At 36.0% G+C, this 13,933-nt stretch overlaps 1 protein-coding gene across 5 annotated transcripts in view; it reads left to right on the top strand.

Annotated features, from left to right (window-relative positions):
• Nucleotides 1-5,445: 5,445 nt before the first annotated feature.
• The window catches only part of LOC125673082 (polyphosphoinositide phosphatase-like), a 38,028-nt gene continuing 29,540 nt past the window's right edge, over nt 5,446-13,933 (top strand). For 4 of the 5 annotated variants that reach the window (XM_056159842.1, XM_056159840.1, XM_056159841.1 and 1 more), the window contains exons 1-6: nt 5,446-5,566; nt 9,790-9,888; nt 10,575-10,698; nt 11,518-11,674; nt 12,495-12,545; nt 13,614-13,693. In XM_056159842.1, the coding sequence (XP_056015817.1) occupies nt 5,510-5,566; nt 9,790-9,888; nt 10,575-10,698; nt 11,518-11,674; nt 12,495-12,545; nt 13,614-13,693 (568 nt within the window). In that variant the 5' untranslated portion in view covers nt 5,446-5,509. Of the gene's footprint in view, nt 5,567-9,789; nt 9,889-10,574; nt 10,699-11,517; nt 11,675-12,318; nt 12,368-12,494; nt 12,546-13,613; nt 13,694-13,933 lie in introns of those variants that run through there. The other variant, XM_056159843.1, reaches the window with a different exon arrangement.

Genomic DNA, 13,933 nt, shown 5'->3' with positions numbered 1-13,933 from the left:
ACAATGTTATACATGTATATTACTTCCGCCCTTACCCAGTGTTGAACTTACGACCCGCGGAACCAAATCGCTTAGCAACAACAACAAAATTATCTAAAATAATCAATTATTTCAAATACATACAACATGTGTATTGTAGAGAAGTAATGCGTAATATATGATACAATATTGTACATAGAATGCAGTTAACATGGAGATCATGCCCTCTCCCTTATAACCATTAAAAATTTGCATAATCTTTTAAGTACAATAATATTTTTACAATTAAGAAGCTGTTTAAATTTATATCTATCTGGTCTATTTGTATAATATCTATCTAAGTTTTCCAATCTTCATTTTTTAATACAATGTAGTTTCATCAGTACAGTTAAATAAATAATGAAACTCATCAGCCAAATCATTATTATCACATAAAGTACATACTCTTTCATTTCTTGGAATGTTTGACCATCGTGCTGTCTCAACAGGTATATGTAATACATGTATAAAATTTTATGCTCTAAATCTATATAGTATTTCTTTTATTTCTAGGAAGTTCATCTACAAAAAACTTCAAAATTTGGTTAATTTTAAAGATGAAATAATTAATTGCTTTTGACGAATTACATAAAAGTTAATTCTATTTCTGTATACTCTGATCCTAGCGTCAGTGTTTGTAATGCATTTAACAAAACAAAAAATCTGGTACAACTGATTCATCTTCCTCATTCAAATCTTTAGAAAAGTTAAAAAGTCCATCTATGCTAGTTTTATCAACAGTTTTCTGAGTTTTTCTACCATTGGATATTTTCCAGTATTCTTTTGGACATGATTTTTTTCAATTCACTCAACCTTTTTTTTTTTTTGAGTATTAAACGTGTGTCTGTTTACAGCTTTTTCAAAGTCTTCTTATATATTCTCTTTCTTTCTCAAAAAGGTTTATTTTAAAAACTTTGTTTCCATAAATTCTATGCAATCTTTTGGCTTTTCTGTAACAAAGCCTTGCATTTAATCATTCACGAGTAAGCCACGGTTTGTTTTGTTAACCTTTCTTTTTCTATTTTCTCTGACATCGTATCCTTAGCAAAGTCTTAAATAAGAGTACATACTAGTAGTTTATGAACAGTATTATCAATAAAACCACTGGTTACGTCAGATACGTGTATTCCATCAAACATAGAACCTAATTCATTTACATAATCAATCTGTTCATTATCCCCCCCCCCCCTCCTAAATAAGCTTGCTTTCTCATCCCTCCATTTATTAGACAAATCAGTATTTGTATCATTGTCTGTTTCTTCGTTATGTATTATGATTAGGAGTACTTACAATACATTTTCAAACAAACAGATATAGGGTTATGAACATCGGATAAAATTGATAAAAAGGGTTTCAAAGAACAGCAAAATTATCTAAAATTGAAAAATATGAAATTTCCAATACAATAATCTACTACACTTGTGTTTTTACAAGTACTATGTTCTACAAGATGGTCACTTCCGACTCGACCATTCATAATGTTTAAATTCAAATGTTTACTTAAATCAAGTAGTTTCTTGCCAAAATTATGTGTGTCCTTGTCCATTGACACTCTGTACATATTTACATTTGAAAAATCGTTTATTTTCAAGTCATTTTCAGGACAACATAATACATCCTCTAAATCATCACATTTATCTGCTGTTCGACTATTAAAGTCACCAATAAGTGCTACTAGATCATGATCATCGGAGAGTCGGTTAATATCAAATTCAATTTCATCAAACACAGTAGGTGAAACATATTTAGAGTTTTCTGGTGGAATACATGTTACACCAAGTAAGAGTTTTCTGACATTTCTATTGTTTGAGTGACCAAATGAAAGAAATAACCAAAATACATTAGGCAAATCTGAATCTAAAATGTTGATATCTTTTTTTTTTTTTTTTTTTTTTTTTTTTTTTACAGTATACCACAATCCCTCCGGATTTTAAAGCGTGATAACTCGTGTCTATGCTTTGTGTAACAAGTTTAAAATATCTGCATCATCAGTTTTCAATTCGACTAAACAGATTATTTTGTATTTTTCTATGAAGTCTAGAAATTATGGGCAGTGAAGTTTAAGTTTTAAACCACGTACATTAAGGCATAGTATACTCAAATATTTACCAGTACTTGTAAGAGAGGGCGATTGACTTGCACAGTCAGATGACAGCTGTGGGTTTGAAATAGAGTTTACATCAAGATTGTCGTAGTCGCATTCCGTTGATCCTCCGCGACAATCCTAGCGTTGAGCAGCGTGCGACCAGCCATCATCACAAGCCACGCCTATTGCTTCCGTTTACACTACGTCAAATGAGATAGGGTAGGCACTACCGGAGTCAGTGATCGTGGCTAGCGACGATGGCGACAAGGACTGGGTTGCTCAAAACCTTGGTTAAGCTTAACCAAGGTTTTGAGCAACTGGGACCCAGTGGATAGTAAATTTAACCACTGTTTAAGCTTAACCAAGGTTTTGAGCAACTGGGCCCAGCGCGACAAACCGATCGACTGGAAATAAATAAATGTTACATACATAAATATCAAGGATAACCCATGAAAGCTCGAAAGCTTATTTCCAATGGTGTCCTTTGATGCACTGATGTTTGCGCTAGGGCGTCATTTATGTGGGAGGAAACCGCGGAGCAGCCGGAGGAAACCCACGTGTCCGAGCGGGCGACCGCCATACCCTATCACATACAGCCACTGCTGATCACGGGGATCGAACTCGAGTCACAGCGGTGAGAAGCGAGAGCGCTACATCTGCGCGACCCGGACACCCCTATTTTAAAATATTGAAATGAATTGAAAATGCGTTGTATTGTTGACCGCATCGTAAAGTAAGTCAGCTATATACCCCTTTATTTGATCTTTTGAAAAACTGCTGTAATCACTCTTCAAAACTTGCTAGGGTATTTGTTATTAATATATGTTATCACCAGCAAATGAGAAGAGTCGCAAAGAGTTGCTAAACATATAATGGCTATTTTCATTTATAATCCATGTTTTTCCCCCTCAACTTTGGTAAGCGCATTCTAATTTAAAAAAAAAAAAATAAATGGATATTCAATATACAGCAAGGATTGAACTAATGAATAAATAACAAATGATTGTATTTAGCTTTGTTGATCAACAGCTGAAATCCCGACATAATCCCGACTGCGACATTTGCTACAACTACTTTATTCACACGACAGCGCTGATGTATTGACTCCGCCTACTAGGTTCTGATTGGACGATAGTCAGTCAAAAACAATTTGGTGAAATTTTCCTGCAGGTGACGTTGACTCCAAACTTCTGGGTATTTCACAGTAATCTTTAAAATGTGAGACATATCGAGATTATACAGTTATATTAGACTGAGGCGATGTTCTGAGATTTCATTAGACGAATGAGAATACTTTTCGAATCATTTGAGAACATTGAATTTCATGAGATTAGATGCTATGGTGATTTACCAGATGGTTTAGAATTTATTTTAATTTAAACTATATTTTTTTTAATGGGATCGGGCAGCAGTCAATTTAGAACATTTTTAAGATTACGGGAATCGAACTCGGGTCTCGGCGGTGAGAAGCGAGAGCGTTACCTCTGCGCTACCCGGAAACCCAGTCAAATCAGTACAAAAACCATTTCGAATTTATGAAAAATTAATACTTCTGTGTGTGATACAGATTTCATTTTTCTATTCGGAACATCCCTTGGGGAAAACGTCAAAGTTGGTGACGTCGTCAGTTTGATATAGAGTTTGATATAGAGTTTTCCGTTGAATATATTACAGCTGCTATGGTAGATAAAGGATAACAATGGTCATATTCATAAATTACACATTCTCAAATACAGGTACCAGATTTAGTATTTTGGTGAATTTTCCTGACAGGGCAGATTTTGGTTAAAACCGTACGTTGTTCATAGTTGAGAACATTGTTGTCGACAAAGACACTGAGATTTGATTGAGATGATATGCTGACACATATACTTCGGACATTTTATCACAAGAATCTTTTGGAATCATTTGAGAACATTCATGAGATTATTGAGATATACACTTAGAATATTGCTTTGTAACCTTTTCCTTTCTGCTGATAATGTTATTTCACTATATATATAGTTGATGTTCCTTTAAACGGATGTTTGTTTTGAATGGTATCGTGTGGCAACATTGAGAAAACACTAAGCATAATTCTTCTTATACGTTATTTTATAAAATGGTGTGTTTTAGCATATCAAAACGAGTTTATAATTTATTTCAACAAAACTTGAGCAAATGTATATCACTGCAAAATGCGGTCATTTCATAAACTTGACAGCCCCATTAAGTCATTCTTATCGATTGAACTAGATCGAACAACAACATGAATTGTTCATTTACAATATATAAGATCCTTTCATACTTGTATACTCCATTGAACATTTGACTGTAGATGTTTTCGGCAAGCTAAAGACTCCGCTTTATGACAAACGGAATTGCTTCAGCTTATCCATCGTCATTTTCTCATATTTATATCTAGCAATATTCCTATTCAGTGGCGGATTTAAGGGAGGAGGGGGGTGCAGCCGGTGCCCCCCTAAAATTTTCAAATTTAAGGTAAATCGTGGTATCTTGTTTAGAAAAAATGTACTAAACGTAAAAGAAGCAATAATTTCTTCCACTCCCGGAGAAATAAATAACAAAATCTTTTGATTTCTTGAATTACTTTATTGGGAGAACTTAATTTTTTCCAAAACCCCTTAAAATTTGTGTCATTTTATTAATTTCACCTTATCAAAATTGATAGAATATAGTACAAATGACTAAAATGAATAGGAGGTATATTTCAAGCCCTATAAAATCTGTAAACTCCAGGAGTTTCCGGGGGCTTAGCCCCCTAGGCCCCCATCAGGACTTCGTCCAAGGCGCCCCATAAAGTGGCGCCCCCATAACCACAATTCCTGGATCCACCCCTGCTATACCACCTGCACATGTTGTTTATGTCTCTCAACTGACCCAAAACACAAGAGCATGTTCTGTGTATGATCAGTTTTAACTCGAGACAGACTACCAATAAACCAGTTGATGTTACAGGGGTTTCAACAGTCTCCTTAATTTATTTAAAGTCAGCATTTCGAAAATTCTATGGTCGTTCTAAAGATCTATGTTCCAATGTTTTATTCTTATTTTACTTGGCAACTGCAGCAAATTATTGTAAATCATGTTGTACTATTATAACATGTATGTATATCCAAAGCACAATAACGCCTCTCAGTACTTTCAGTACTTTGATTAGAACAACGACAGCAACTGACATCATTTGACAATAGAGCTTTTGGGGGGAGTCTTAAAGTATACACATATAGGGAAATATTTTAGGAAAACAATAGCATTACAAAAACATAAATTTGTTTCGTCTTCGTGAGTAAAGTAAAAATATTATCGCTTGCTTCCTTTATCATGTCGGGTTCGGGATTCAGAAGTATTTTGACATCTAAGGCCAGTAGGGAGGAAAGTCTTCCGAATCTCGAATCTTAGAAAATGGAACAACCTATTATTTCGTGTATACAAAAAGTTATTTTATATGAAACTAAGGCAGTAAGTACACAATCTATTACGTAAATCCGCTGACAAGATAACAGTGTCAGCATAGGTGATCAACAACCTCTTTAATCAGGGTTTGACAGCGAGCCATTGAACAGGTTGGGAACACTTCCCCATTAGCGAGATATTCTCGCTAAGACGCGATTATCCCTCTGCAGCGAGAGAAAATATATCCCGTACAACTGAGAAAATCACCCGTGGAGTACATCTCTCTGTGTTTCACGTGAAAAGAAGAAAAAGTGCTAAAATATCTGATACTTCTGCAAATATATTATGATGATGATCAAAACAAAAACACTCACGTTCAGTGTGTATTGGATTTCAGACTGCTTATGCAGCAACTTTGATATGCAATTTCTTGATTATGTTGTCAATTTCAAAGAAACAATTCGCATCATGTTGAGTGTGTGTCGGCTCAGTGTCGCACCTATTCAGTGTTGCACTGGATTTGCCATAGACGACAAAACACTTGTTTATGGTAATGTTTACTCTCTTGCTAAAGAGGGATAATCGCGTTTTAGCGAGGATATCTCGCTATAGGGGAAGTGTTCCCAACCTGTTGAAATGTATCGTCGACTGACCAGTTTCGGTGACCTTAGTGATAAACTGTGATTTTCTCATTAATCACTTGGATTAAATAAATAAACAATACACCTACCTTTAAAGTAATTAAATTCCTTTACTTTCATCCACAAATTCCAAATCCATTGGTACGTTAATTGAATATATTTTCGTAACAAACAACAGGCTTGGGGTAATTTTTATGGAGTGATGGAGTGGAGTCATAATGAATAAAATTCATGTTTATCATGTATAAAATAAACATTTACAAACCACAACACAGGACTTTGATAGAAATGCTTACAAATAAAAGAAAAGAACATGCATTACTCATTGAAGGAAGAAACTGACCATGATTTTGCAACTCTTAACCAGTACCTTTTGTTTGAAATTTAATAACTGAGTGCGTATATTACATAATCAGTGGCATAACCAGGACCAGTGTGGTGATTAGGCAGATTTATACAGGCAGTTGTTCTAGGTGGGAATCCTGAAGGCAAAAATTGTGGTGATTTGAAAGACCCTGACAGATTTTACCTAAAAAGAAATGATTAATATATAGTATTAATTTTAACGTAATATGACTATTTGCATAGACTAATTGTACTTGAATTATGGCCATGATAATTATGCAGCATAACTAGCCAAACAAATAAGATAAATTGAAAAAAAATTCATGTAATGTCTTAGCCCCCCTTATACTGCTGTGGAGAGAGGCTTAAACCTTTCCATTTTAATCTACAGTCTCATGTGCTACCCAATAGAATACTAGAATTACTCCTGTCAATTCATCAATAATATTGATAGGTTATATCAATCTATAATTCATCAAAAAATCCTCAGCTACTCTAATAGAAACACAAGATTAGGAAATGCCTTTGCCAAGGCCATGCCGTACACAGTGTTAAAGTGATTATCTGACATTGCAGGTCATAAATTTGACCTCATTCTTGATGCTTGTGACAGGAAAATTTTCCTCCAACCTATGGGGATGAAGGGGCTTTGACAGATGTGTGGCAACTAAAGTAGAACAAACAGATTGAACCAAATTCCAGCACACCTATTTGTACCGGATGAGGGTGTTGAGTTACATTACTCTAAATTAAAACATTTTTGTTACGCAATCCTTTGTCTTTTTAAGCTTTTATATAGAAGAAAGTCCACTTGTAGTGAAAAGGTTACCTGTAGGTGTCCAATAAGTTGACAATTGCTGTCCATTATTTTTAAGAATGGACAGATAATGTTCGTTCTTAAAAATAATGGACAGTAATTGTCAGCTTATTGGACACCTACAGGTAAACCCAATAACTTATTAGACATCTACTGGTAGGCTTAAAATAAGAGAAAGACAATACATTTGTCAAAGAGATACAAATTTAATTTTAAATTCCCTACAAGTAAGAATCAACACAGATATCGGAAAAATCACTAAAACACTTTAAAATGATATTTCCCTTTAGTAGAATTCTCTGCTTCAACTCGTAAGATTCACAATTTTTTAATTCCATTGGCCATTACTATATCGCATCAAAACTTAAATTTGAAAGACATATTTCCATACTGTATTTGAATTTCGCTGGATTCAGAGGCACATTCCAAAACTTCTTCATAACGCTTTTTTATGTTTTCTTTATTAGCATATCCTAATTCTGAATTATTCTTTTCGCTTTCATCAATAATTTCAAAATTGGCTTCATAACTTTTTCACCCTCCATATCCAGAATATTTGCAATACTTTCACTAAAATCCTTAAATTTTGACTGTGCAATGAAAATGCTCTCCCCATCAGAGGAAGACATGTTGATATGGCTCAGTACTATAGAGTGAGTGAATATAAAACCTGCAGTAGAAGACTACTCACCTGACACTGTCCAATAAGTGAACAAAAGAAACAGATTTCTACACAAGACTGGTTATATTGTCAGACTATTCAAAATAGCTTTATTCATAATTATCATTGTCAATGGGTTTACCTGAGACTGTCCATTCTTAGAACAAAAGATGTAATGTTTTAAGTAGGATATAAGCCTCAAACTGTCCATTCTGTGAGAGAAAGAACTGATCTCGGCCCTACGGGCCTCGATGAGTTCTTTCTCTCACAGAATGGACAGTTTTTGGCTTATATCCTTTACATAAAGAGTGTCAGTTTGGGGATAGTAAAGTTATGAAGCACAGAGACTCCTCTCCATAAATTGCCCCAAGCCCAAAAAACATGTCACTTTGTGCTCGTAAAATGGTGACGTCACCTATTTCGGTGACCATTGTTGATATAGGTTTGCCAAAAGTTTGTTACTGTAAAAACGTATATACAGGAGGAATGTGCAGCTAAACGTCAGTTAATAAAATAACATAGTGTAGAATTCTAGACTTTTGGTATATTTTATATTAATTTGAAGGTTTGCTTGAAAAAGTAATAAGTAAATGGGCTTATTTTTGGGGTGCTCATGTTGATTTTTTGCATACTCTCCTTCTAGTAATTCATTTTGGGGAAAAAATTGAAGATGTGCTCTGTGTATGTTTGCAAACGCTACGACAAAATTCATTACGTAATCAACACCTGGAAATGACAACGCGCACATGTATAAAAAAAAAAAAAAAAAAAAAAGGTCACCGATTCTGGTTAGTGACCGAAATAGGGCAGTCGACGATACTAAGTAGACCTCTTGGTTACACATACATGATATAGTAGAGTATATGAAATGCTAGGTACGTATTTGTACCTCTAGCCCGAGGGTGGGAGCGTAACGTCGTCCAATGTATTGGACTGGAAGTGGGTTCTGTTTGTAACCATAAGGGAGAAAATACAATGGACCAGACCAGGATTCGAACCCGGTCCCCCTGAATCCCTTGTCACATGAGCTACCAACTGAGCTATCTGGCCACCGGTGATCAAACCCAGCGGACTACTGCATTCTTTCCTCTTTAAATGTCTTCAACCCTTGACGGCATTAGTTTCCAAGGCCTGGTCTGTCACCAAGTGCACGTGTAATACATGTATATATATATATATATATATATATATATATATATAGGAAAGGTGAACATTTTGGGCTGGACAGGGAATCAAACTCGAGACCTCTGCATTACTAGTCAGGTGGTCTTACTACTGAGCCTCTAAGCCGATGTTGATGGTCCATATAGCCCTAACTACTACATTTTTCTTTATTCTTAAATTGTCTTCCTTTGAAGAGACCCAACCCAGGTTCTTTTGCCCCTGGTAGGACTTTCATCTAAAGTCCGGGGGTGGTCAACAAATCTTGGTTTTTTTTTTAAATTCAGAAACTAAATTCTCCAAATTGAGACAATTTGAGGGTAACAATTTGGGTAATTTGTTTCTTAAAAGTAGATCATTGATTGGTTATTTTTATCACATGGTTTTGCATTGCCTGCTTAAAAATAGCTGATTCAGAGGGTTGTCGGAGAATAAATAGAATGACGGAGACTCTATAGGGTGTGAAATGAGTTAGTCGTATTGTATCAATTTTCTATCGAGACCAATTTCAGAATTAGTTCTTACATTATATAACGTATGATTTAATGAACTGTCGTACTATTAGTGATATATATATATATATTTGTATAAAATGATTATCTCATGTGCATGTATGCACCTGAATTTCTACATTATGTATATATCTCTCTGTATTTGATTACAGAGGTTTTACATTGTGGGATCCAACTCAACAGAGAGCCGATTTCGAGTTTTGAAAATTGATCGAACAGAACCAAAGGAACTGGCCATCCACGATGACAAGGTAAATGTGTATTATTAAAGACGTAATTGGTATTTCTGTCATGTAAAGTAACATGTGATTCAGAATTTATTAAACTGATGGATGAATCGTGTGTCCCAGTTCTGTTACTGTTCCATTATTGAAAGTTATCCAACAGATTAGATGATACAGCCAAGGGAAATAATTTTTTTGTGGAGGGGGGCCATAAAAATGCTCTTTCTCGAATCACCCATTCTGTAACTTTTATTATACTGAAACAATCTAAAGAGATTAATCAGACATTATTTTTACACTGGCCAAATCCTTCACACTTATTTAATTCTGTTCACTGAGATAAGTTTCGAGTAGATTTTTCTCTTAATCACTGCTTTGATGCTAAGGCTTGATTTATTGTAGATAATTGACTGTAGTGTTGTTTTCGATGGGAATACCTAACCTCCCTCATGCCATCATCTTTGTTTTTCAGATCTATTATGACATATCTGCTAATAACATATACATCACAGATCTCACGATTCTTGGAACATTCTGAGTATCAAGTATTTTGATTGGTTAAAAATATATATGAATATTTATGAGGGAGTAGAGAATATATATTAAAATTTATGAGGGAGTAGTCCTAGGGAGTAGCACTGATTTTGCATTTTGATTTTGTTCTATCCTGGCTATTGTTTGATATGTGTTATATTTTGTTTTTTGTTTTTTAGGTTGAATACAATAAAATGGAAGTGAGGAATCTCTTGACCATGATAAAATCTGGTAACACAACTAAAGAGAGCAAAAAGACAGACTCGGCCCTCATCAAAACGGTGTCAGCTTTTGGTATAGCAGGTAAATCTGACCCAAATCAAGTTTACATGGCATTTAAAGTGAGAGTCATTGGTCTTTAGGATAGGACCTTCAAACAGCACTGTCATGGTAGGTGCTGGTATGATAAAAACTCTCACTGCTATGACCACAAGCACCCTGCATACAGGTGTGTCAAAATTTGTGGTGCTCTACCTGTTGCCGTCTGATCTGACATTAGTATTTTTTACTTCCTGTTAGTCTCACAAGAATGACGGTGTTCACATTTAAGTACAGTAATTAACTAAATATGCCGTCATTTATATTCAGAATTGCAATCCATGATACTAGGGGCTTCCGTGGCCGAGTGGTTAGAGCATCGCGCTCAAAATCACACGGCCTCTTACCTCTGGTCGGTGCGGGTTCCAATCCCGCTCGCGTTGGTAAGTGAGAAAGTTTCCCACTTTACTTTCAGAAGGTCGGTGGTCTCTTCCCAGGTACATTGTATCTGGGTTCTCTCTTCCACCATTAAAAACTGGGTGCCACGAAAAATTGTTGAGTGTGGCAGAAAACAGCAAACAAAAACAAAAAAATCCATGATACTAATGTTTTAATGCTTATCTGATATGAGTACAAGTCATTATGTATTTTTATTATGTATTTCATTATTTTAATTTTTTAAAATTATTTTATTTTTATTATGTATTCTTATATTATGTATATTAACTTATGACATTATATTTTCCTATTGAAGGATTTGTGAGGTTCCCGGAGGGTTATTATTTTTTATATTATTATCATTTTATTTTTATTCTGTATTTTTATATTATGTATATTAACTTATGACATATTTTCCTATTGAAGGATTTGTGAGGTTCCTGGAGGGGTATTATGTCATTTTGATCACCAAGCGACGTAAAGTTTCCCTGATTGGCCCCCATGTTGTGTACAAGATAGAAGATACTACAATGATGTACATCCCTAATGACACAGTACGACAGGCGCATCACGAGGAAAGCAAGTAAGTATGGCAGGCGCATCACGAGGAAAGCAAGTAAGTACGGCAGGCGCATTACGGGGAAAGCAAGTATGTACAGCAGGCGCATCACGAGGAAAGCAAGTAAGTACGACAGGCGCATCACGAGGAAAGCAAGTATGTACAGCAGGCGCATCACGAGGAAAGCAAGTAAGTACAGCAGGCGCATCACGAGGAAAGCAAGTATGTACAGCAGGCGCATCACGAGGAAAGCAAGTAAGTACGACAGGCGCATCACGAGGAAAGCAAGTAAGTACGGCAGGTGCATCACGAGGAAAGCAAGTATGTACAGCAGGCGCATCACGAGGAAAGCAAGTAAGTACGACAGGCGCATCACGAGGAAAGCAAGTAAGTACGACAGGCGCATCACGAGGAAAGCAAGTAAGTACGGCAGGCGCATCACGAGGAAAGCAAGTAAGTATGACAGGCGCATCACGAGGAAAGCAAGTATGTATGGCAGGCGCATCACGAGGAAAGCAAGTAAGTACGACAGGCGCATCACGAGGAAAGCAAGTAAGTACGGCAGGCGCATTACGAGGAAAGCAAGTAAGTACGGCAGGCGCATCACAAGGAAAGCAAGTAAGTACGGCAGGCGCATCACGAGGAAAGCAAGTAAGTACGGCAGGCGCATCACGAGGAAAGCAAGTAAGTACGACAGGCGCATCACGAGGAAAGCAAGTAAGTCGTGAGAATTCTGTAATACAGCGAAGAGTCTGTCTAATCTGACACAGGTCTGTGTAATCCATTTCTCTGGGCATTCTGACCCCTTTATTTTTCTTTCTCAATTTCATGTTTTTGTTTTCAGGTATGTGAAGATGTTTCAAAGTGTGGATATGTCAGACAATTTTTACTTCAGGTATGTAATTCTTTATGTATCATTATTTTATTTCAAAATGTACAATGTCATAATGATAGTTACATGTGTTGCATGCGTGTGCTGTTATAAGTATATAATATATAATAGGAAATGATATGTGTTATTACAGTTATATATAATAGTACAATATAATATTTATTGCACATGTGTTATTAGGACCCCGACATGTGACAGGTGCCCTGTAGTAATCGCTCACTCTCTCCATTTGTCCGTTCATCAGCACTTTTTTGGCATGCAGTAAGTTAGTTTCATTGCATGATACTTGGACCAGGCAGAGAAAGAGCCCTGTTTTGGGCTTTGTCTGTACAGAGTTATGGGCCTTAGGATTTTTCAATGTTGATTCATGTAAGGTAAATGCACTTTCTTTGGCAGGCAGTACAATTAGATTACTTGAGAAGATTTCATAGAATTTATGAGTATGGATTCCTGTAGTAATCACTTTGTCTGTCAGCTCTTAATTTCTATAGCAAACAATAGTTTGTTTTCTTGGGAATAGTTTATGAACACATCTATACGGCTTATCCGATAGACTTGAAACTTTGTAGAATACTTCAATTATTTCCTTAAAGTTATAGTGGATCTAAGAGGGGTGGAGAGTGTTAATTAGCTTGTGAACACTTCTGCTATATGGATATTGGATGGCCTTGAAATTTTGCACAACACTTCATAATCATTTAATGATGTTCACATTTCTCTGACCCAGGGATCTAATATTTCCTTACAATGTACAGTGGATCAAAGAGGAGTATTTCATAACTTTTGTCATGTACAAGGGTATATGTTCACTTTTCTACTGGTACTTCGGCATAACAATCATTACTTTTGTATCATATACAACAATCATGACATTGGTCACATGGATGTTAAATCTTTTCTCCACGTTTTTCCTCAGTACACAGAGTGCAGATTATAATGTCTATATTCCTGCTCATGCTTTCTCCTCCATACCATGCAGTACATAAAGGACAGGAGTTGTAATTTGTAGCACTCTGAATTCTGGGAGCTGGGGAGAATTTTGATTCTAACAAAAACAGATTATATTTCCAGCTACAGTTATGACCTGACTCACCGTTTGCAGTACAACATGACCCCCACACTCTCTCCAGAAGTACCACAACACGGACCGTGTAAGTAAAAGTACTCATACCTCTGTCCTTCAGATGAGACCGCAAAAACCGAGGTCCCGTGTTACAGCAGGTGTGGCACGATAAAGATACCGCCCTGCTCAAAGGCCATTAGCGCTGAGCATAGGCCAAAATTTTGCTGCCCTTCACCAGCAATGTTGACGTCTTCATATGAGTGAAATATTCTTGAGAGGGACGTTAAACAAGATACAATTAATCAATCTTACCAATGTCATAAGTAAT

This window comes from Ostrea edulis, chromosome 3 (genome assembly GCF_947568905.1).
Source record: "Ostrea edulis chromosome 3, xbOstEdul1.1, whole genome shotgun sequence".
Lineage (NCBI taxonomy): Eukaryota > Metazoa > Mollusca > Bivalvia > Ostreida > Ostreidae > Ostrea > Ostrea edulis.
The sequence above is the reverse complement of the archived record's forward strand: the minus strand, read 5'-3'. Positions and strand labels throughout refer to the sequence as shown.